General features: G+C 44.9%; 1 protein-coding gene across 1 annotated transcript in view; it reads right to left on the bottom strand.

The window, feature by feature from the left end:
• SPOCD1 (SPOC domain containing 1) overlaps positions 1-11,119 on the bottom strand; it is a 33,775-nt gene extending 22,656 nt beyond the window's left edge. The window contains exons 1-4 of the mRNA XM_075908518.1: positions 10,738-11,119; positions 8,817-9,693; positions 5,028-6,720; positions 1,540-1,593 (exon numbers count right to left, since the gene is read on the bottom strand). Of these exons, the coding sequence (XP_075764633.1) occupies positions 1,540-1,593; positions 5,028-6,720; positions 8,817-9,484 (2,415 nt within the window). The 5' untranslated portion in view covers positions 9,485-9,693; positions 10,738-11,119. The remainder of the gene's footprint in view (positions 1-1,539; positions 1,594-5,027; positions 6,721-8,816; positions 9,694-10,737) is intronic.
• Positions 11,120-25,144: the final 14,025 nt, after the last annotated feature.

Below are 25,144 nucleotides of genomic sequence, written 5' to 3'. Positions count from 1 at the left end.
GAGTCAGAGTAAGAAGTCCTCCAGTTCACCATTATTTCAAAATAATGCCTGCTGCATGGACACACACTATGTTATTTTGGAATAACATCAGTTATTCCGAAATAATGCTTCTGTGTAGACATACCCAAAAGAAGAATGTAGAGGGATTCATTTCCCACAGATTGCCTTCAATTCCCAATTGCGTCCACCAAGCTAATGGCTATAGAACTGCAACCTGAGGATTTAAATCAAGTTATCAAAAAAGCTTAGACAGACAGTGCTTAGAGTGCCTTTAAATTTGGAGTAAGTCCCACTGAACTCACTGGAATTTTTTTTTTTTTTTTTTTTTTGAGATAAGTATAGGATAGGGTTAACTTGGAAAAGCTGAGTTACACTGAACTAAAATGTGGAGTAGCACTTATGGTATCACCATTATGGTCTGTGGCCACAATGTTCCAAAATAAGGGGCATGTATTATGCAATATAAAATAAGAAAATGACACAGTGGCAACTGAAACTTTAGATTTCTCTTACTTGCAGCTTTCTGTATTGTATACTTGAATGATAAATTCTAAACCTAGTTGACTAATTAAACAAGCCATAAGGATTAGCTAAGCTAAACTTTTTTTCTAGAAAAATCCAGCAAAGCAAATAGTCTGGGAATTTACGTGTCAAATCACACTTGCACTAAAAGAGAGTCTTGAAGAATGATGCATTGCAAAATAAATTAAATTTTGAAATAGCTGATCCATTCAGCCATATTCACATCTTCATCTACTAGACCCTGTATCTTCTTGCCCTGCTTACACTTGACACGTTTTCCTTTTTTCGCCTAAGGAACGAATTTCTTCGAAATATTCCCAAACAGGGTCCCTCTTACACCCAGAAGCCATGACAGCTTTTCTGTGGCAAAAGCATAGAGGCTATAGAAAGCTGTGTGTGTGCTGAATAATGTCTTTCCCTTTTCTTTCCAGTCTACTCGACTGATCCTTTCTATGCTGCCTCCGTCCTTTCCTATGTATTGTCTCTCTATCTTTAAAACAATGTCTTAACTCCTCTTCTGTGCTTGGCCAAGGTCCACCACACAGAAGCACAGAACAAAAACAATCCTATCCAACTTGTGTCCTTTGCATGTTACTTTTTAGTCAGCTGAGAAACAGAAATTGAAAGCCCAGAACTTTCCAGAAGCAAGAGCTAGTAGTTAGGCTGGAGAGACTAGAACCATTAATTCATTTTTATGAGACTGTAAATGTAGGTGTACCATGTTTCTGATGAGATTTAATTATAACTTATTTTTAAATGAGAAAGTTAGTATTTTACTGATTATTTAAAAAAATTTAAAAAATCCAATTTAAATAAAAATAATCTGATTTTTTAATTTTTTAAATAAACATTGATTTTTATCCATCTTGATTCAGGGACATAGAAGAACCTGAAGGTCCAAATGCTCATTTGAAACTAGGCCTAAAGAATCACTCTTCAGCATCATCTTCTGTGCCTAATGGAGGAATATAAAGCAAAAACAGAAAAAAACAGAAGAAAGGAAAACATAAAACATACGTAATACACAATTTGCACACCATGTGACTGATGAACCAAGGGGCCCTCTTCCTCCTTGGACAGAAAGAGAACAGAGAGATTATAATCCAGTATTTTAATCTGTTGTTAGTTGTCTCATCCTATAAACCAGTCTCTTGCTGAATACTTAAAATGATATTTCAGCCATAAAACTTTAGACAAAAAAAACCCACACTGTTCTGATCAGATGAGGTGTGCTGTGGGTAGTAAAGAATATTTTAGCACAGCAAAAGCAATCCAGTAAAAGGTCAACTAAGATTTATCTTTCAGTAAAGAGATTGAGGGGGTTATTTTCAGCAAAGACTGAGGGGTTTATTTTCTACATGTGCCATTACAGTATAAAACATTTAATCAAGGCTGTTATAGTTTTTCCTCAACAACATGGAATCCACTGTATTATTGACACCTATTAACGAAGGAAGAACTAATTTACTGTAGATACTTCTGCTGTATTGTTGTCTCAGTCACATTTGTCTTCTTTCAGATGAACATTTCCGCATTTATTCTAAATTGTTATTCCCTGGACCTCTTTTCTTAAAAATGACTGAGAGCGCCAATACTATGGCTCTTGCCTATAACTTTTCAACCTTGCCAGGTCCACCATGCATACTGAAATAGCCCCATTAATGTAGGCGCTTGCACATTTATCCCTGTACACTGGCATGTCACATTGGTCACTATAGGAATGGGTTGCTTTGGGAATGCAAGGCTTATTATCAGATTTCATATTGATATAAAGCCTGAATTAAGTTTATTTTTCTCCAAACTGAAACAAGTGCCATGAATCTGTCTCTGATTCTGCTGAAGCTAACATAACATTTGAAGACTGGCCACACAAGGAGTCTCAAAGCAGCATTTTCTGTTTCTCCTGCAGAAGCATGATGTATTCCACTATACTCACTTCTACACTATGGGAGCTACAACAGCACAGCTACAGCAATATGGCTCTGCCACTGTAACCCTGCAGTGTAGACACAGATTACAGCGACGAAAGGGATTTTTCCATTACAATAGAAACTCCACCTCCATGACCATCAGTAGCCAGACTGACAGAAGCATTCTCCATCAGCCTAATTTCATCAACATCAGCGTCAGGTTGGTAGAGCTACGGTGCTGAGGAATATGGATTTTTCACATCCCTGAGCAGTGCAGCTAGGTTTACTAAAGTTTTAAGTGTGGAACAGGCCTAAATGAGGGGTGTGTTGGAATTTCCATTTACCACCTAGAGCAATGATTCTCAAATTTTTTTATACCAGAGAATGGCTGCCTTTATAAACTGTGTCTGGGAGATCTCAGGGACCAGTGTCAGCCCACGGATGAGTTATTGAGAAATATTGCCATAGGGCACAGCCTCTGGTATACCACAAACATTTGTATCCTGGAACAAACATTTGGGAAATTCCAGATTACCTTTTACGAACACGTTAACCAACAATCAAAGAAGTCAGGGTAACAAATTCTACTGCTGACAAGATTTCTGAGGGACTGACACTGTGGCATGCGGAGGACCTTTCTGTGAGCTACTGAGCCCTGTCAACTCTTGAGTGTTGAGGGGACTCAGCACCTCTCAAGACGTTCAGCACATTTTACGATTAGGCCCTAAGGCTGACTATCAGAAATGCAGAGCAGCAGGTTTTATGAGCTACTTCAAAGGATGTGAAAAACTGGGTAAAAATGGTTTAACATTGCAAGAGAGTTTAAATTTTGAGGAATATTGTCAGGAGCACTACGTATAAAGGGCCAAATTTTCCCTTCACCAAATAAACATATAATTCACCAGACTAACTTTTCATCACATTTTACACCACGAAAAACTTTTCACCTTATTCCGCAACTTAAAAATGATGGCATAACATGTGAAACACTGAAGACCTATCACTGTAATTATAATTTATTATTGTATTAACAGATGATTTCAAAGGAAATATGGTGCAGGTAAAGCTATGCTGATCAGCTCAGTAACAGCAATCAAACAAGAGAGCCAGGTTTCCATAGATTAGAGTTAAAGGAATCATGCTGTAATTGCTACAAAGGAGAATCACTTGGAAAATTAACAGGAAGAATTACAATAATTAAATTCCCACCTTATTCCATCTAAGAAAGTGCTGCATTACAGAATACTCAGGCAGAATCCATCCCAGAAAAACAAGCATGGAGAACATAATAAAAATACTTTACACATCATGCTAAAGATGTGCTAAAGATAAGCTATCTAGAGAGGATTCAAATCAACTACCACTGAAATGCCATCATTTCCAGGGGTAGACCACTGCAGTTGTCTAGCTAGCTAGCCACAGCACAACAGTCTAACATAAGAAAAGAAGACTAAAGACAATCAATCAATGGAGTAACCTAATGGGTGAATTTGGACCCACATTTTCAAAATATCTTGACTCTAGCTGAGTGACTAGTTTTAAAATGACATTTCAAAAATATTAACATTGTAAAGTGCCTATATTTAGACTCTGACATTACCATCAACAACCGATGCTGATCACTTCTTTCTTTTGGGTTGGTATTGCTTCCTGGAGAATATTTTCTACTGAGGCCTGTAGGCCAGTTGTGACCTTTGGAGTCAGTGTGGCTGCCTTCATGGTTAATATAACTGATACAACTACACAAACTACAGGTCCCAGCATGCATTCTTCAACTACAGCTGAGCAAAAAGCTGCTCTAATTAGAGATGTGAAGGATTAGTCGACAGGCTAGTCGATTAGTCGCTTATCCTCTCCCCCGCTGCTTCTATCAGAAAGAGGTAGCAGGGGGAGGCAGAAAGTGGAGGGGATATTTCCCCCACTGAACCCCGGCTCCATGCAGTGCTGCCACTTTGAAATGCCACGTGAAGCCTGACACCGGGCTCTCCACAGCATTTCAAAACAGCAGCGCCACATGGAGCCCAGGGTCCCAGCTGACCCCGGGCTCTATGTGGCGTTTTTGCCTTTGAAGTGTAGCAATAGCCCTAGGACTGTTGCTACACTTCAAAGGTGGAGACACCCTATCGACTAATTGAATAGTCGATGCAAAATGCATTGACTATTCGAGTAGTCGATTAGTCACAATTTAACATCCATAGCTACACTGGAGATGCAGAATTATAAAAAGTAGGATGCGTGGCCTTTGCAGGATGGCTCAAGATAGATATGTTTTCATGGCAGTTAGACCACCTAGGCTCCCTCCCCGTTCACATAAATTGGCTCATCTTATTGCAGCACAAAGAAACATGGGATGACCCCAAAAGACTAGCAACACACACAGGTGACTGCAACATCAGTGAGGACATAGTAAGCTGTGTCTTCTTTCCAGTGTGAATATTCAGATCCAGGCTAAGCCAACCTATGGGCCAGTTGTTTAGGCTTATTCTGCAGAGACGGCGTACCCTGAATTAAAACCAGCAGAGTATAAGCCTATATGCTCTATTTTATGTATATATTCATGACCATTATCCATAAAAACAGTATTTGTTAACATACCTCTGCATGATAGGTTTCCTTGGCTGGCTCAGGAGTCACTTTTTCTATGCATCTAATATGTCCCTCTCCGGGTGGCTCAAGACAATGAAGAGCTGTGGTTTTTTTAATGTCATTGTGCTTGATTTTTTTGATGTTATCAGAGCGAGAATGCCATTCTGCCTCAGGTCTCCAGAACTCTGGTACCTCCATGCTTTGTGACTGCAAGGTGATCTTACTAGGATTCAAATGCTCTCCTCCTGCCTTCTGTTGCACAGCCTTTTTTTGCCCTTCAGTGATATTCACATCATCTACATTATCTAAGTCCTCTGCAACTTCCATCAGAAAACAAGAACTATTGTCACTTTCATTGGTGGATTTGAAGTTTCTTTGGTTTAAAGATTTCTGTTCTTCCACATTCAACTGTCCCTCGGAAACTTCTTGAGAAGATTCCGCTAAGAAGCACTGAACCACACTTTCCAGTCTGGGCAGCTGATTCTTCATTGTGCAAAGCAGCTCACCCTTCAGATTGGTTTCAAGCTTTTCCACAACAGGTGTTGAAATACAGCTGGGTTTACAGTCTGTGACACGTATGTCTTCACTATGACTCTGGGCAGGCAGCAGAGGAGATCTATTATGGGACTTTCCTTCATCAAACACATTCTCTGCCTTGATAACTGACAAATATGTGGAGGTACCTTCTACTGGAATTCCTTGAAGATCCTCGGTCTGCAAAGTTCCCCCACTTGGATTCATCACTAAAGAGCTAGAAGATATTTCTTCTCTCCCTAATTGCTTAATTAGTTTGTTCCAGTTTTTCCTAAACATTGTGACAGATGTTACCGCTCTACTTTTTCCTTTCCGTATCTGAGGAGTCATGCTGGATAGAGAACAAAAATCTGTTTGTAACTTCTTTGCCCCTGGATCTTCCTCTTCCTCGTGAAAGAGGTTTATGGCAGAACTCTTATACTCTTTTTCCATAAGAGACAGCCGAGAGAAAATGCCCTCTTCAATCATATCTGAAAGATCTGTAGAGTCCATCTGAGTAAGTGACCCTTCTGCTTGGGGTTCTTCAGAGTTATGGTGAATCTTTGTATCCATATTCTTTGATCCTCTCGAAGTGATTACTTTTTCAGGATTTTTTATCTCTTTCTTTTCTATGATGTTCAATTTCTCATTTTTCAATAGCATCTTAATGTTTTGGATTTTTATTATTTTATTTTGTTTTTTAACATAGTTTTTCTCTGGAATACCATGTGAAAGAACTTGCAATGGGTCAGCATTCCTCTCATTTTGCATTTTTAGTGATTGTGTTTCAATATCTAAGTTTATTAAAGAATCTTCACATTTTTCTTCTAACTCTTTACCCAGTTCTTTCAGGACTACCTGGCAGGGTTTAACTAGAATTGTTCTGCTTCCCTTCTTGTCATTGTCACAGTTTTGGTTAGGACCTTCAGAAGGCTCACCAGTCACAATCACTTTTTCCCTAAAATCTGTTCCCTCTGTTTTTATTTCTCTGTCATATGAGCTTCCGCTGTAGGATGAACCCTCTCCACATACTCCAACTTCATTTTCTGCTTCCACCTTGTTCTGGTTAACCACATTCAAAGTAAATGCTGACTGTTCACTCTGCTCTTCATTTGAAACACAGTTGCTGGCATGTGTTCCTCCCACTTTCTTGCCTGCAATCTGCTCATTGCAAGCTGTGATGTGAAAGCTGTGACGTAAAACAAGAAAACAATGCTTTCATTTTATGAAGGCAACTCAGGAATGGTAGTGCTACAAACAAAATTAACAGTTAAAGAAAGACTGTCCAGCTCTTATCACCACTGTATGTGAGGGGGAGGCAGAAATTCCGCAGTCATTATAGTGTCTATTCACATTAGTGGAACTGAAAATGCTTGACACTTTGCAGGACCACACATTAAGATTCTTCCCACGCCAGTTTTAAAAGCCTGGGCACATTTACACAGCAGGGCTAAAGCCGAAATAAGCTACACAATTTGAACTACGTCAATTGTGAAGCTCATGGCGAAATAGCTTATTTCGGCTTTTGGCGGTGTCCACGTAGCAGGAAGTCTGAGAAAGAGCACTCTTCCTCCGACTTCTCTTGCTCCTCATAAAATGAGAGTTACAGGAGTCAGAGGGTACGTCTAGACTACATGCCTCTGTCACCAGAGGCATGTAGATTAGGCTACCAGGCATAGGAAAATGAAGCGGCGATTTAAATAATCGCCGCTTCATTTAAATTTACATGGCTGCCGCGCTGAGCCGATCAGCTGTTTGTCAGCTCAGCGCGGTAGTCTGGACGCGCGGGTGTCGACATCAAAGGCATTTGTCGACCACCCAGGTATGCCTCCTGGGATGAGGTTTACCTGGATGGTCGACAAATGCCTTTGATGTCGACACCCGCGCATCCAGACTACCGCGCTGAGCGGACAAACAGCTGATCGGCTCAGCGCGGCAGCCATGTAAATTTAAATGAAGCGGCGATTATTTAAATCGACGCTTCATTTTCTTATGCCTGGTAGCCTAATCTACATGCCTCTGGCAACAGAGGCATGTAGTCTAGACGTACCCAGAGTAAGAAGTTCTCCAGCTCAACATTATTTTGACATTATGTCGAAATAGCTGCTTGCAGTGTAGACGTGGACTATGTTATTTCAGAATGTCAGTTATTCCAAAATATTGCTGCTGTGTAGATGTACCCTGAGTGATTACCATGTCTCCACTATGCCTCATCAGAAGAGACATTCCTTATGTAAACCCATATTTACCTCCATCCCACAAAGATCTTGTCATATCACATTCAATACTTTAAATTACTGATATCAGAAATGCCACATAATAAAATGAAGGTTAGTGTGCTAAAGAAATTAAGACACGTGGTTTCATGGTTCTTATACTATTAGTACTATCCCCCATTTGGGGGTCATTATCTTGTGACCCAGGCAAGTGACAAAGTATACTCGTTGTACTGCTGCCATGAAAATGTATATTGGAAGTCCTGTGACACTGCAACACATTTGACATGAGTTTTACAGGGTCAGCAGAATCACGTTAAAGGATGTAAATTACATTTCTAATATTAGATCTTCACTGGAAAAGCTGTAGTGATGCAACACAGATATTCACTATAGGAATGGGAGAGATTCCCTCATCACTGCAGTTCACCTCTTAAAAGTTGTTAAAGGTTACCCGGTTACTGAGTAACCAATTGGATAGCCAACAGCGGCAGGCTGGAGCAGCCCTGGCTCACTCCAGCTAGCTGTGTAGCGGTGATAGGCAGGGTTGTACCTGCATCAGGATGCCAAGCAGGGCCCCAGCCTCTCCAACTCATCCCCAGAGGGTTGGAAGGACCCCGACCCTGCAGAGTATATACCATAAATTACCCTGCACCCCCAGTTTACAAAGGAGTCTGGTTTGATAGTTGTAGATCTGGTACAGTGGGACACAGAAATCAGATCTGACAAGTATTGATAGAAGCTTTTTGGTGACTTGTCACCAGATGGAATTTTGACAACTGGGGAATCTGGCTGGTCATTATCTCAGATGGATTCAATAGGGTTTGGCAGATGAAAGGAGAGTCTAGTTAGGGAGGGTATGAAAGGAATACAGAGTTTTCACAAATGGTGGGGCTGATTGGGACTTTGTCTGCAGGGCTGTATAAGAGTTTAGGGGAGATCAGTTTGGGATGGATAAGGAAAATTTTCCAGTAGGGGAATCCTAAACTTTTTTATTAATGAACTTCCTTCTTTTTTCTTCTCGTATGCAAGCGCCATCAAGGGTAAAAAGCAAAAATCTGACTGTAACCTGAACTGCTCTTTCTCCTCGTTCAGATCAGGAATGATGAGCAACCTGGAGTGCGTTCCCTGGTCCCAGAAGTTTGAAAGATTTCCTGAAAAGTCCATTTCAGTTAACAGTTCTTTCATTTTGGTTCCTTCACTGTTAAGATGAAACTCTGTTTTGAAAGCATCCAAAGTCAGTCTTGCTCCCTGCAATGTTACTGATTCTTCTGGACATTGGACTTCCAAGCAGCTTTGCATGCTATGTGATGTCTCATTTTTCCCAAATGCATCAGGGTCTGGGATTTTTAGAGTGCTTCTTAGTTCTTTAGTACAGTTTTCAGCTAAATTATCAATATCAAAGCATGTTTCACTTCGGACAGTTTTGCTTCTTTTATTGTTTTCATCATCAACACCATTTATTTCAGGAATTTCGAAAGCCTCAACAGACATGACAGCCCCTTCTTTAAACATTTCTTCTGGATTTATGTCTCTGTTGTGGCCCCCAGTGCCAAATGAATCCTCTTCTGTGTTTGATGTTTCCATGTTTTCACTATCCACATTCAGAAAAAATGTTGACTGTTCACCATGTATCCTTTCATCTGAAACATAGGCAATAATGTTGTCCTCCATCCTTTCTGGTGCTCCCACAGTTTGATCTTTCCAAGCTGCAGCATGAAACCTCTGATTCTCCATTAGGATTAACAGACTGCTTGAGGTCTTCTCTCTTTTTTCCCCCTCCTGTCAAGTGATGAATTACTTGATGGACAAACAGCTCGCTTCAGTTTAACTCTTCAGGCTGGAAATACTTCTGATTTTACCTCACTCCTCATGTAGCTGGCACTGAAATGCTTTTCAAAACTCCTGCAGAACAGACTTGTTGCCCTCAGAACATGCAGAGACAACTGTTGAAAAACAAAACCAAATTATGGTAACCAGTAGCCACCTCATTATTCTCTGTGGACAACACAGGCACAGTGGCCACATTCAAAGTTAACCGCTGCCCCTACTTAACTTTTTCTGTTGAGTTCTCCTGTTCCTTAGCTTATCCTCTAATATCTGTGAGTTTAATGTCTCCTATCACTCTGGCTAATTACTCTCACATTGTTCCCTGTGCTTGAACTCTTGGCTTGTCTATATGGTGAGTTAGCAATGCACTAATTTGGCATATGAACCCTGCCACTGTGCACTAAAAGTTCTGTAGTACTTTTGACGCACTGAGGGTACGTCTACACAGCGGCACTATTTCGGGGTACTTCTGGTATCCTGAAATAGCTATTCCTTGTTTTTGAAACAAGGCTGTTATTTTGAAATATAATGGGCTCGCTATTCTGACATCCCTGTAAACTTCATTCCACAAGGATTAAGAGACGTTTTGGAATAGCAATTTATTTTGAAAATTTTGAAATTAACTCGAAATAAGCTACTCAATTTGCATAGCTCAAATTGCTTAGCTTATTTTGAGTAAAGGGTGCAGTGTAAATGCACCCAAATAGCTCCTTAATGCTCCCTTCCTTCAAAACAGATGTTATTTTCTAACTTGGGTTCCCTACTGGAGCTGTGGGATCCCCAAACCTCTGGTGGATACATTAAGCACACAACTTTGAAAATTTGGATTTAGCCTCCCACTACAAATGTTCTCTCGTGCCCTCTTTTCCCACATAAGTCTTGGAAGTTATTATTAGGGTTGCCAGGTGTCCGGTTTTGAACCGGACAGCCCAGTATTTGAGCTTTCTGTTTGGGAAACAAATTGAGAAAATAGAAATGTCCGGTATTTTCTAACTAAGATGCAATGTAGATTGTGATGTAATGTCAAGTGTGTCTGGTATTTTTGTTGAAACCATCTGGCCACCCTAGTTATTACATAAAATACAAGATGTCTAATTTTTGCCCAAGTGCTCTACACATCCATGCAATCTTGCACAATCTTAAAACACACCAATACTCACTGATGCTGCCCATAATGCTTCTGGTAGTGTGTGACTGTTCGTGTTGTACATTTGCACACGCTGGCTCAAATTTCCCAACCTATTGCACCTCCACACACCTCCAGGTAACACTGCACACTTGCATGCGTGTGCCACGTAACTCCATGCATGCTCTGCACACATCGTCGTGCATGTGCACCGATGCACCCCCATGCACCCACTGCATGCCCCAGCACCACCGGGGTGTTATGCAAATACATGCAATAATCACAACGCAAGAGTCCCTCCTTTGGGCAGAACCAAGGCCTCAACCCCACAGCCTGCAACCAAGCAACAGGGACCCCCACCCCACCCCTCGGGGGGAGGGCACGTGGATTCCCCCACCCCAAAGGGAAGGACCCGGGCCCCACCTTACCCCACGGGGAGGGGCACAGAGACACCCCCCCCCCACTGGGGGGGGCCACAGGGACTCTCCCTGCCCAGCCGGGTCGGATCCCGGCGACCCCGCCCATTTCTCCCATCCCCCCCACGCACCAGCGGGGCCTCGCGCCCAGGCGCCAACGGCTCCCTCCAGCTCGGGCCCGCGCGGCCCACGTGACACGCGCGCCCCGCGACGGCCGTTGGCGGAAGAGGGTCACGTGGCTGAGGCGGGGCCCGCGCGGCCTCTGAGTTCACACTCGGCGGCGGCAATGACCGTGCACGTGCGGCGGGGCGGGGCGGGCGGCGGTTGGGGGGGGGGGGTAGTTGAGGGTTCCAGGGGGTTATAGCTGGGGGGGGTTAGAGGGGCTGGGGGGGTAGTTGAAGGTTCCAGGGGGTTATAGCTGGGGGGGGGGGGTTAGAGGGGCTGGGGGGGTAGTTGAGGGTTCCAGGGGGTTAGAGGGGCTGGGGGGGTAGTTGAAGGTTCCAGGGGGTTATAGCTGGGGGGGGGGTTAGAGGGGCTGGGGGGGTAGTTGAGGGTTCCAGGGGGTTATAGCTGGGGGGGGCTAGAGGGGTTGGGGGGGTAGTTGAAGGTTCTAGGGGGTTATAGCTGGGGGGGCTAGAGGGGTTGGGGGGGTAGTTGAAGGTTCTAGGGGGTTATAGCTGGGGGGGCTGGGGGGGTAGTTGAGGGTTCCAGGGGGTTATAGCTGGGGGTGTTAGAGGGGCTGGGGGGTAGTTGAGGGTTCCAGGGGGTTATAGCTGGGGGGGGGTTAGAGGGGTTGGGGGGTAGTTGAGGGTTCCAGGGGGTTATAGCTGGGGGGGGCTAGAGGGGTTGGGGGGGTAGTTGAGGGTTCCAGGGGGTTATAGCTGGGGGGGGGCTAGAGGGGTTGGGGGGGTAGTTGAAGGTTCTAGGGGGTTATAGCTGGGGAAGATTAGAAGGGCTGGGGGTGTAGTTGAAGGTTCCAGGGGGTTATAGCTGGGGGTGTTAGAGGGGCTGGGGGGTAGTTGAGGGTTCCAGGGGGTTATAGCTGGGGGGGGGTTAGAGGGGTTGGGGGGTAGTTGAAGGTTCTAGGGGGTTATAGCTGGGGGGGCTGGGGGGGTAGTTGAGGGTTCCAGGGAGTTATAGCTGGGGGGGGGGTTAGAGGGGTTGGGGGGTAGTTGAGGGTTCCAGGGGGTTATAGCTGGGGGGGGGTTAGAGGAGTTGGGGGGTAGTTGAGGGTTCCAGGGGCTTATAGCTGGGGGGGGGTTAGAGGGGTTGGGGGGTAGTTGAGGGTTCCAGGGGCTTATAGCTGGGGGGGTTAGAGGGGCTGGGGGCTAGTTGGAGGGGTATTGGGGGGGCTGTTGCTGAGGGTGTGGGGCTAACTTGGCATTAGTAGCTGCAATGGGTGTGACTAGAAGAGGCGGCCTGATAGGGAGCCCTTAAGGGTTTGTAGCTGGGAATCGAAATGAATTGGGGGTGGGGGGCAGTGGGTTATAGTGCAGGGGGCTCCAACTTCAGGAAAAGGGGTCAAAGCCCTGAGCCCCACCACCCCATGTGGGGCGGGGAGGGCAAAGCTGAAGCCCAAAGACTTCAGCTTTAGGCAGGGAGAGGGCCAAAGGGCTCTGCTACTCATTGGCTTCAGACCCCAATAGTAAGGCTGGAGCTTCAGTTTTGGCCCCCTCCCCCAGCAAGTCTAACACCAAGCCCAGATGACCCATTAAAACTGGGTCAAACCACAGTCTGAGAATTGCTATTATAGTAACATCTGCACACCCCAGCTGAGATGAGTGTCCTGTTGTGCTAAGAGTTGTACAGATTCATAGCAAAAGACAGTCAGTCCCTGCTCCACAAAGCTTACAGTCATTCTACACAAGACATAGACGAAGGGTTGAGGGGAAACAGGCATAGAGAAGAAAAGTGACTTGTCCAAAGGGACACAGTATGTCAGTGCAGAGCTGGGAGTAGACCCTCCCACATACACACTTTATCATCATAAATAACTAGCACATAGCCCCGAACTTCAATCGTGGTATGGCTGTCAAACTGACGGGGGGATAAAATAATATTGAGTTCTGTTTTGTGGCCCAGGGCTATGAAATAAGCCAAGTTAAACTATCCTTGATCCACAGCACATATCCCATTGATGGCAGTGGGAATTATGCAGAAAACCCAGCACTGTAAGAGTCAGTCCCCTAGATGAAAGGGGCAGCTCATATTATTCCTCACCAAGAGTTTGTTTCAGGCTCTGTAAGATGAGGCAACTTTTGGATGATTTCTTCACCATGGTAAGAGTTCACCACGTTTTGTGAAAGTTTGCATACTGTAGGCTTTTTCAAAAGTCAGCCCACATCTGTGGAACTTGTTACTGCAAGATCTAAAAACCATCTCTCCTCTTCTGATTTTCTAGTCCAAATGTAAAGCACACCTCTCCCATCTTGCCTTCCCAAACAATGATCCAGAGAGCATCAGCTTTTAAGGGCTTATCTACATAGGGAGGAGCTGAAGAACACATCTCCCATTTTAAATTCTCACTCTACCTTTTTCTGGAATAAATTTCATGTCTAGACACCCTAAAAAATGTAGTTTCAGTCCTGGAGAACAAAGCAAGAAACCCAACTGGACAGGAGCTAGTCACTGAGTTCCTTTTAAACCCTGGAAGGCTCTTGGATACCATGGCGATAAAAGCAGGATAAGATCCTAGAAACAGAATAGAAGAGAAAACATTCTACATTTGTCATATGTCAACTAAGCACAGCAAACAGGATCTTTTTGACATACCTGACATGGAATAGGAGCCAAGGGCTAATATACTGAGAACCAGCTCTATTAGCAAATTATCTTACATTTTGTTAGTAATGGATGTCTTTACCTGCCTCTATATATTTGTAAAATAAAATCAGCTCAGAGCTATTTTATACTGTCTAGATTATAGGAGAAAGGTCTGCTGATGAAGGCATAAAACTAGGAGTTAGGTTCTGTTCTGAGCTTTTATTGTATGTATCATGGCACTGTTTGTGGGCCCCAGTTAGGGATTGACACCAGTGCTCCCTGTAAACTGGGCTCTTGGGTGGCCACTCAGGAGAAAGTCAAATGCTGCCCAGCAGATTAGCAGAATGCCTGCAGCTCGGTTTTTGTTTCTACTAGCAGCGTGCCTTCGCACAAGCCTCAGTGCACATTAAAACTTACTCCACACATGGATGGAAAAAATCTGTACATGGTTGGAAAAGGTTAGAGGGGACCTCATTGTTCATTGCTGAACACACATCTAACACAGTCAAAGTCTGGGTCCTGCCACAGACACCCTGATGTGGGCAAGTTATTTCATTCACAGCATCACAATTCCCTCTGTAAAATGGGAGTATTAATCCTTGCTTGCCTCCTGGGGTGATGTGAGGATTAAATAACTAATCCTCACCAAATTCTGTGAATTGAAGATGTTCTATAATTGCAAAGTACTATCACTGTAAGGAAATAACGTACTGTATAACTAGGGGCACAAAAATCTTGCTATGCTGTACTTGCAGCATACCTGGAGCCCAAGGGCTGCTTGTAATTTATCATGTTAGTTAAAAAAAAACAGTGTTCCTGTGTAATAATGTTTGCCTTGAATCTTCCTTGGCTGAGGAATAGAAATTACTTCTTGTCTGAACTCTGTCAGGGCAGATCATCCCAAATCCATCTAAAATTCCCTCTTTGTATCACAGTAAATGCAAACTCAGCATTAAATAAATCCCACCAGTGCGTTAGTATAATTTTCATTTTCTTGTTGCAGAGGGATCATGAATTCCACGTATGCCAGGAAAAAACCCTTTCCTATTTGCATTGCTGTGCCATTCTCCTTTGTTTTCCACTTGAACCACACTGCAAACATGAGAGACTTAAGTTTATAATGCAGATGTTATGAAGTGTGACGATACTATGGTGATAACAATGAGATAGATAGATAGATCTATATCTAAGTTCCAGAGAATTCTAAGCAAATAAGGGCACTTGTTCATCCATGCTTTAGGAGATCAATTCATTTTATAAGTCTGCAAATATATTTCTGCCAGTCTGCGTGGGAGAGCTTATCATAGCTGCTCCAGTTCTTCCTGACTATCGATTTGATATTGGTTTTCTGGGAGCTCAGAAATTGCTGATAGCCATTAGGAAGCCATTGCTTGCTCCATTAGGCTCTACAGACTCTGCAGTCAGAAAGCCTTGGCTGACTCGAAAAGCAATTACTCTGTGTTATTGCACTTTCAGTACTGGACTTATACATTGAGAGGTTACATTTGGACTTGTCCTTCAAAACTGTTACCGGGAAGAATATCAGGATGGCCCTGGATGTCAGAAAGCAGGCCCTCCAGAGACCTTGAGCAAAGCACTCAAGCCAGATGCAGTGAAGTTGAGTTGTGGAGGAGGAGGGTAGCAGGGAGGGGACACATGCAGTTGGTTTGTTTTCTCTTTTTTAAATTAAATCTGTGTCATTCAGGAACATGTTCTGACACGAGATCATAAGCATGGCTGTACTAGGTCAGACAGAAAGTCCATATAGCCCAATATTCTGTCTTGTGATAGCAGCCAATGCAGCTGCCCCAGAGGGAAAGAACAGAACAGGGAATCCCTGAGGGTGCATCTGCACAGCAGTGCTTAACTCAAAATAAGCTACGCAAATTGAGCTACATCAATTGCATAGCTTATTTCGAAATCTCTTATTTCGAAATTGGGGGTGTCTACACAGCACTTATTTCGAAATAGAGCCCTCTTCCTCCAACTTCCCTTACTCCTTATACAATGAGGAGTACAGGAGTCGGAGTAAGAAGTCCTCCATCTTGACAGTATTTCGACATTATTTCAAAATAACGCTAGTTATTTCGAAATAAAGTTGCTATGTAGACGTACCCCAAGTGAGCCATTCCCTTTCACCCATTCCCAGGCTCTGACAAACAGAGGCTAAGGACACCATTCCTGCCCATCCTGGCTGATAAGCATTGATGGACCTATCCTCCATGACTTTATCTAGCTCTTTTTTGAACCCTATTAAAATCCTGATCTTTACAACATCCTCTGGCAAGGAGTTCCACAGGTTGCGTGTGTGCTGCATGAAGCAATACTTCCTTTGGGTTTTTTTAACCTGCTTTCTATTAAATTAATTTGGTGCCTCCTCATTTTTATTTTATGGAAACAAGTAAATAACTTTTCCTTATTCACGTTCTCCACACCAGTCATGATTTTATATGACATGCCATTGTTTACACAGCACCACAATATACACTGCTTCCTATAGAATGAATAGAAAGATAAAGTACCTGCTCCAGGCTAATAGAGACAATTACAATATATAGGAAAATAGTCTGTGTAGATGGAAGATGTAGGGGTATTGTTGCAGACACAGAGATCAATGCAAGAATGCTTTGTAATGTCCCCAGAGTCATCTCTCCATTCCTGACCAGGACTTTGGAACGACTATTGAAGAGACCATTCCAGAGAGGACTAACAGGTAGCAGGTTTAAAACAAACAAACAAAAAATATTTGTTTTCACATAACACACAGTCAACCTGTGGAACTCCTTGCTAGAGGATGTTGTGAAGGCCAGGGCTGTAACAGGGTTCAATAAAGAGCTAGATAAATTCATGGAGGACAGGTCCATTAATGGCTGTTCACGTGGATGGGCAGGGATGGTGTCCCTACCCTCTGTTTGTCAGAGGCTGGGAATGGGTGAGAGGATGGATCGCCTGTTCTGTTCATCCTCTCTGGGCCACCTAGAATTGGCCACTGTCGGCCGACAGGACATTGGGATAGATGGACCATTGGTCTGATCTGTGTGGTGGTTCTTAGGTTAACTCAGAGTTTTACACTGAGCACATTTCATGCTTAGGACAGGATTCTGTGAGGTCGGTTCGTGCTGTGTGGATATTCATGTAGTGCAACAGTGAACAGCAAAGCTCAAGATCCAGGTACCTTGATTGTCCAGTACCTAGACAGATTAGAGGATTGGGCCAAAAGAAATCTGATGAGGTTCAACAAGCACAAGTGTAGGGTCTTGCATTTGGGATGGAAGAATCCCCAGCAGTGTTACAGGCTGGGGTCTGACTGGCTAAGTAGCAGTTTGGCAGAAAAGGACCTGGGGATTCCAGTGGATGAGAAGCTGGATATGATTCAGCAGTGTGCCCTTGTAGCCAAGAAGGTGAATGGAATATTAGGTTGCATTAGAAGTATTACCAGCAGATCTAGAGAAGTGATTCTTCCCCTTTATTCAGCTCTGGTGAGGCCACATCTGGAGTATTGCGTCCAGTTCTGGGGTCCCCACTACAGAAAGGATGTGGACGCATTAGAGGGTCCAGTGGAGGCTCATCCAAAATGATTAGGGGGCTGGAGCGCATGACCTCTGAGGAGAGGCTGAGGGATTTGGGCTTGTTTAGTCTGCAGAAGAGAAGAGTGAGGGGGGATTTGATAGCAGCCTTCAGCTTCCTGAAGTGGGGTTACAAAGAGGATGGAGAGAGGCTGTTCTCAGTGGGGACAGGTGGCAGAACGAGGAGCAATGGGCTCAAGTTGCAGAGGGGGAGGGGTCTAGGTTGGATATTTTGAAAAACTATTTCCCTAGGAGGGTGGTGAAGCACTAGAATCGTTTCCCTAGGGAGGTGGGGGAATCTCCATCCCTAGAGGTTTTAAGTCCTGGCTTGACAAAGCCCTGGCTGGGATGATTGAGTTGGGGTTGGTCCTGCTTTGGGCAGGGGGCTGGACTCAATGACTCCTGAGGTCTCCTCCAGTTCTGGGATTCTAGGATTCAATAGACTTGGATTTAACAGGCTCCACAGGAGAGGTAGAATTAGAGGAGGAAAACAGACAGGTGGCCTGAATAAAACTGCAGTGCCAAGAGCGGAAGGTGAGCCGCCCGTATGCAGGAATTTCAGGGTGTGCACTTTTTTTGTAAATGTGTACTGCAAGGGGGTGAATGCACTCCCCATGGTTCCCCAAGTAAGCGGGGAAATCAGCCCCAGCCTTCTCCCGGCCGGCCAGACCATGCGGGAGGGAGGCTCCGGCAACTCCTGCCTTCCCCTGGCCAGCTGGAGCATGCTTACTTGGGGGATTATAGGAAGGTGCTTTCACACCCACACCGTGTACAGGCCTGGCGAGTGATTTAGGTGAGAGCATGGGATGAGTGAGTGCAGAGACGTAGTTTGGCACCAAAATGTGTGGGGTCTTAAAGCTTAGGAGTGCCTATAATTTCCTTTCAGTTATCTCCAGCTTGCTCGGTGTGACAGCAGCAGAAGCAAGGTTGGGGACACCAGAAAATAGGGCATATCTCAAACACCAGTCTAGTCCTGCTGGAATCCAGCCAAGTCCCCAAGCTTTGGTACCCAAATGGAGTTAACTTGTACAAGAACAACTCCTCCCCTGCGCACTCAGGCCGCGTTGATTGATCTGTGAATCAATGCGTGTCTGCGGCTGAGAGAGCCAAGACAACAAGGTGAGGGCAGGCGGGGGATGAGGTGGTAGATGGAGTTGGAGCTGCAATCAGTTTGAGCAGTTCCGGGTGCATTGATCCACTGAGGCAAGTGGTAGACATCCCAGGCGAAAAAGGAAGAAAAGAAACCAAGCCTGCTGTTCGCTGTCTGTTTGCAGTATAGCTCAGGGGCATCTCCTCCACACAGCACTAGCCACTTTCCATCACTGATTCACTGCTGGGTCTAGTGGGGAAATGCTCCTTGTGTATTTTTTATGCTGAGAACAAGCAGCTGATTCTAATTGATCTGGAAGCTGAGCTGTATAGTTACTCCCTCTACAGGTCCAATGATGTTATTCCACAGCGAGTGGGACCCTGGAGACTGCCACACTGCCCTCCAGGGATATTTACACACAAGAGATGGTTTTATTCAGGATCTGAGCGTCCGGGGAGAGGAGGAATCGGGTAGCAAATGCTGCTGCTAGAGCAGGAAATTGGGCTCTCTCCATGCTTTGCTGCATCAGCACAGGACTGCTAGATGGTAGAAGGCCCTATCAGCATCTTGGGAGGCCTGTGAAGAAGCCCAGATCCATTTATATTGATGAAGTTGCCTCTTCTCTCTACTGACACATTAGATGCTAATTTGGTCCTTGGCTTGGAAGCTGGGATGAATCTCGCTCAGAAGAGCAGCTGCTGTAGCAAGGTTCTGGGGTCTGTCCCGGTGTGATCCTGAATTAAATTGGAGTTTTTGTGACAACGCTCATTCACTTGAGTACACTTCCCAGAGAATTTGGCGTGGCAGGGTGCTCTCGCCCTAGCCCTGCACTCCTGAAAGCAACTGGCATGTTCAGCAGTGGCCTCATGGCTTCATGTGCTGCCCCTCATCTACAGGCACCAACCCCACAGCCTCCGCTGGCCACAGTTCTCCATTATTGATCAATGGGAGCTGCAGGAGTGGTGTCTGCAGGCAAGGACAGCATGTGGAGACCCCCTGCTCTGACTTTCTCAGGGGCTGCAGGGACATGGGGGTAGAGCAGGCCCCTTTGGATCAAGACCTCAGCCCCAGACTGGTACAAACCCACTGCTCTCAAAATTGGATGAGCAGCATGGACTGCCTACTTTTCAGAATGAGAGCGGTGAACAAGCACAAATGCTGCGCCATCAAACTGTAAGGCTGTGTCTAGACTGGCCAGTTTTTCCAGAATATCAGCCGCTTTTCCGGAAAAACTAGCCAGCTGCCTACACTGGCCGCTTGAATTTCCGCAAAAGCACTGACTTCCTACTGTAAGAAAACAGTGCTTCTTGCGGAAATACTGTGCTGCTCCCGTTCAGGCAAAAGTCCCTTTTGTGCAAAACTTTTGCGCAAAAGGGCCAGTGTAGACAGCTGAGATTTGTTTTCCGCAAAAAAGCCCCAATTGCAAAAATGGCGATCGGGGCTTTTTTGCGTAAAAGCACGTCTAGATTGGCACGGACGCTTTTCCACAAAAAGTGCTTTTGCGGAAAAGCGTCTGTGCCAATCTAGACGCTGTTCCGAAAATGCTTTTAACGGAAAACTTTTCCGTTAAAAGCATTTCCGGAAAATCATGCCAGTCTAGACGTAGCCTTGGCGTTTCCAGCCATTGCTGCAACCCCATGCACCCGTCCCACCCCCAGTAAACCCAGGAGCACGTTACAGGGTGCTAGTCAGGGGTGATTCAGACTTTGCATGGATCATTGTGATAGGTTCTGGCATGTTTCCAGAAGGCGGCCAGGCAAAGTGCTTCAGGACAGAATCCACCAAAGCAAGGCAGAGGAGGGGCTCTCTTCCTGCCAAAGAGCAGCAGCGTTAATGGTGTCCCCGTCCTCACTGTGATCCTGTAGGGCTCTGCAGCCCCACAGTAGCCAGAGTCCATAAAGACATTCTCTGATCCAACAAGTTAACTGCTTGGCAGCTGCAGGAGGGCCGTGGGGCATGCCAGAAAGCAAGATAGCGATGGCCATGAACTGCTAATCCTGGCTCAATGTTTTGCATAGCATATGGTGGATAGCAGAAAGAGGTGGCCAGTTGCAGCAAATTACACGCAGCTGGCTCCACAACCCCAAACTAAACTCCCTCCTCCTCCCCCGGCCATCATCAGTTTTGAATCCAGATCCAAAGGCAGCCGCTTGATATGCTGGGATCAAAAATTCATTCAATCCATTGTTTATTACTCATTTCTCAAGGCATTCCATTCCTCCCTTCCCCCCAGCGGCCTCTCTACTCTTTCCCAGTGTTGTCCGCTCTCACAATATGTGGTCTTTTTCTTAAAGCCACAGCAGGCACAGTTAAGAGTTTTGCATGAAAATCTCCTCTGGTATCTCCTAGCCCTCGTGGCTGCAGCGTAATGCTTGAACATGTGACCCGATGAGCCCAAAATGCAAATAAAAAGAACACCAATAGTCCTTTTTAATCACAAGATTTTATGCAAATCTCATGATTTCCAAATGCCTGGATTAGACAATGCTGCTTTCTATCTATGGTGCTTTGGCGCTGTCCCTCGTTCCTATACAATCAAATGCTGTGAGATTCAGAATTAATTCACCCTTGCTAGGATTTTTCCTTCCACAGACGATAGGGTCTGTTGCGCTTCCCAATGGTACTTATAGGGAGCCATGCAGACATTTTGAACCACTGTCCAGCAAGGAACTGGCAGAATAAATGCAAAGATCTGTTCCTTTTCTGGCTATTGATAAATGTTGTATGAGACGATACAAACCAAAACATTCCTTCTTTCCGAGGCCTGTTCTCCTCTTGAACCTTGCAGCAGCATGGCTTTGATTTGGGCTGCTGTGTCCATGCTGCCTCATCGCAGCTAGATAGGGATATCACATGCAGTCACCCTCCGCTGGTCTGCTCTTTTACAAGACAGCTTTGTCCTCTCGTAAATGAAAGAGCGGCTGGTTTTTTGCAGCCCCAGCTTGAGCTTAAAGATCATCACAGTGGAAAAAATGTCATCTAATGTGATCCAGCCAGCGTGGCATTTTTCAGCAGCTGCCCTTTTGCAATCACCTGTCGTTATCAAATAAGTGGAATAAAGGGAGTGGACGCAAATAATAAATACAGAAGGATTGGTGAGGAAAATCATCTTTCGGCGGCACAGGACTGGCTTACGGTGCTGCTGGATTTATGAGTGGAAATGGTTTTAATGGATTCACCCTAGTACCTACTTGATGTTTGCCCATGTCAGGAGAAAACTCGCGCTATCTGGCAAAATAAAACATAGTTGGAAATCCCCATTCAGAAGAGAACCAGGAGTAGGACAAAGAAAGGACGACGCAGGTCAGGTGGGAGGTGCATCGGCAGAGCTGTGTAGGTATCGAGCACAGGACTCCCGTACTCTGGTGATGGCCAGAGGATGAGGGCTCAGGATTGGATGTTCCCCAGCAGTTCCGGAACCGCTAGGCATGGGGGACTGGATAAGAGTGAGGTGTGCTCACAGAGCGGTCTGCGGGACTACGCTGCTCCTGATCTGAACTAGGGATGAGAGCGTGTAACCAGTTCCCCAGGGAGCAGCCTGCTGCAGGGACAGGGCTGTTCTAGCCCTGAACAGCTGGCAGTGGTGGCTGGGAGTAGCCCCAATGTGGGTGCTGGGAGCTGGCTGCCCCATGGGCCAAGGGGCCTGAACAGTGAAAGTCCCCTAGTTTGTTAAGTTAAACATTAGATTAACCGGTTAACTGATTAACTGGGATTTTACATCCTTAATTTGAACCAGTACACTCATCCTTTAGCTTTTGTCAGCACTAATGTTCATTTAAATCCATTTCCAAAGGCAGGCAGTTGGATAATTCTGCTGGGCCTTTGGGAACCCAATTTTAATTCCAGTCTGAGGGCCTCAAATGAATAAGCGGGTTTGTCTCCATTTAAACAAGCAGACAGGAAATCCATACTAAAATTGTGTTTGCAGAAATCAAGGCTTCTCCTGGAATACCGGTATTACTTAGTGACCCGGAAGCAACCTCCGGCTATCAGTGACAGGAGTCTGGATTCTGAAAGCATGCACATGCGAGAGAGATCAATGTGCTTATTGCTCTTGGTCCCAGTTAGTGCAACTGGGGAAAGCTGTGGTCTTCCCCACAGGGGTGATCCTAAAGGATTCCTATCTAAATACAGTGGCATGTATAAACCTGGCAGCAATCCACAGCTTCCCTGCCGTGTTTAAATTTACTGTCATCATTAAGGGCAGTCTCACATGTCAAATGCAAGGCAGCTGGTAATGGATTTCGCACAAGCTGGAGAGGAGTTAACTGAAATGCGGGGTATTCATCTTGCTTAAGTAATTATGTTTGCAGGAAGAATACCAGTACCAAGAGCCAGTCTGTTCTAACATATGTCACCTTCCTGCTCACCCCTCTCCCATTTAACATATCTGGCCAGCAGCATACAAGAAAAGCCAGTCTGGCTTGTTACTCAAGATGCAAAAGAAAGCTACAGCAGGTTGGGAGGGAGTCCACAGGGTAATCAATACCCGTCTTTGTAGGCAGCGCTGAGTTCCTGCTGTCCCAGTTCCATTTGCAGAGCCTACAGCATGCTGTCCTGAGCTGTGCAGTGGAGAGAATTTTCTTTTGAGTGTTATTGGCTGCCTAGAGTGAGAACAGTTTCCTTGACAACATTTTTCTTAATGGGATCTTTTTCTTTCCCCCCATGGCTGGAGGTTTGGACTTGACTTTGAATCCCAGGCTATGTTCATAAAGGATGCCAGGATTAGTATGCCAAAAGCGGGGTTTAAAGGCATGTGAGAAGGGGTAATAGTAGACAAGGAAGATGGTGCAGCTAAAAGTAAAAGTCTCAAAAGGGCTGCCATGTTAGTCTGTAACTTTAAAAACAATGAGTAGTCCTGTGGCACCTTAGAGACTATATATATATTTGTTAGTCTCTAAGGTGCCACAGGACTACTCGTTTTTACAGCTAAATGCAACAACATGGCAAATGAAATTTAATGTTGATAAATGTAAAGTAATGCACATTGGAAAACGTAATCCCAACTGTATATACAATATGATGGGGACTAATTTGGCTACAACTACTCAAGAGAGAGATCTTGGAGTCATTGTGGATAGTTCTCTGAAAACATCCACTCTGTGAAGCAGCAGTGAAAAAAGCAAATAGAACATTAGGAATCATTAAAAAAGGGATAGAGAATAAGACAGAAAATATCTTATTGCCGCTATATAAAACCATGGTTCACCCACATCTTGAATACTGCGTACAGTTGTGGTTGCCTCATCTCAAAAAAGATATATTGGCATTGGAAAAGGTTCAGAAAAGGGCAACAAAAAGGATGAGGGGTTTGGACCACATCCCATATGAAGAGAGATTAAAAATATTTGAACTTTTCAGCTTGGAAAAAGAAGAGACTGGGGGGGGGGGGATATGATAGAGGTCTATAAAATCATGACTGGTATGGAAAAAACGAATAAGGACAAGGTATTTACTTATTCCCACAAAATAAGAACTAGGGGTCACCCAATGAAATTAATGATCAGCAGGTTTAAAACAAACCAAAGGAAATTTTTCTTCACTCAGTGCACAGTCAACCTGTGGAACTTCTTGCTAGAGGATGCGGTGAAGGCTAGAACTTTAAAAGGGTTCAAAAAGGAGCTAGATACATTCACGGAGGTTAGATCCATCAATGGCTATTAGCCAGGATGGGTGGGAATGGTGTCCCTCGCCTCTGTTTCTCTGCAAGTGCGAGACAGGGGAGGAATCACGTGAAAATTACCTGTTGTGATCCCTCCTTCTGGGACATCTGGTATTGGCCACTGTGGGCAGACAGGATACTGGGCTAGATGGACCTTTGGTCTGACCCAGTACGGCCGTTCTTATGTTCTTACGGACTGCACATTGATAATTAGCAGATGTCATTAGTTGTGTGATTTGCTGCATTATTCTGGATTTCTTTTTGGTGGGGTTGAGTGATTTTTGCCAGCATGTTTTCATTTTAGCATGTTAAGGGGTGGTATAGAGATTACATGGGTCCTGGGAGCACTTTTCTTAAGGATGGCAGATCAGTGGAGATCGCAACCAGATAGTGGTCTACATTACAGTAAGTTGTCACTTGACTTGTATTTTCATCTCCTCCAACAGCATTAAAACCTAGCAGTGGGTCTGTTGGCCGTGAATTTAATCTCACCTATAGCTCTGATTTGCCAGTCAACAGAGCTACCTCCATCAGCCTGTCTCCTTATGGCAATGGATAGATTAGCGGTGGCTGGAAGTTTTCCAACAAAAGTTTTGTCAGAAAATGCTAACTAGAGGGGATCAATATGTTCTGTGGTAACTTGTGAACTTCATTGCAACTTTTGACAAAGTTTAGACTATGTCCCTGCCTGGTTTCCTGCTAACTTGCCCAACTCCTGGGGTTTCCCCCCTCCCTGAACTCCCAACTTGCCAGCATCCCACTTGGTGGGCTGCCCAGCTTCCAAGGCAAGAGACTCCATGGCTATCTGGTTTCCGAGATTGCAGACTCACCAGCTGGCTGTCTCCCTTGGCCGTCAACTTCCAGGCAGTATGGTTCTAAGATTACTGATTTCTTGGTAGGCTCCCCAGCTCCCCAAGGTACATAGGGAATCAGGCAGCTACCTC

The sequence above is a fragment of the Pelodiscus sinensis genome, chromosome 25 (assembly GCF_049634645.1).
Source record: "Pelodiscus sinensis isolate JC-2024 chromosome 25, ASM4963464v1, whole genome shotgun sequence".
Taxonomy (NCBI): Eukaryota; Metazoa; Chordata; order Testudines; family Trionychidae; genus Pelodiscus; species Pelodiscus sinensis.
This window is presented reverse-complemented; position numbering and strand designations above follow the sequence as displayed.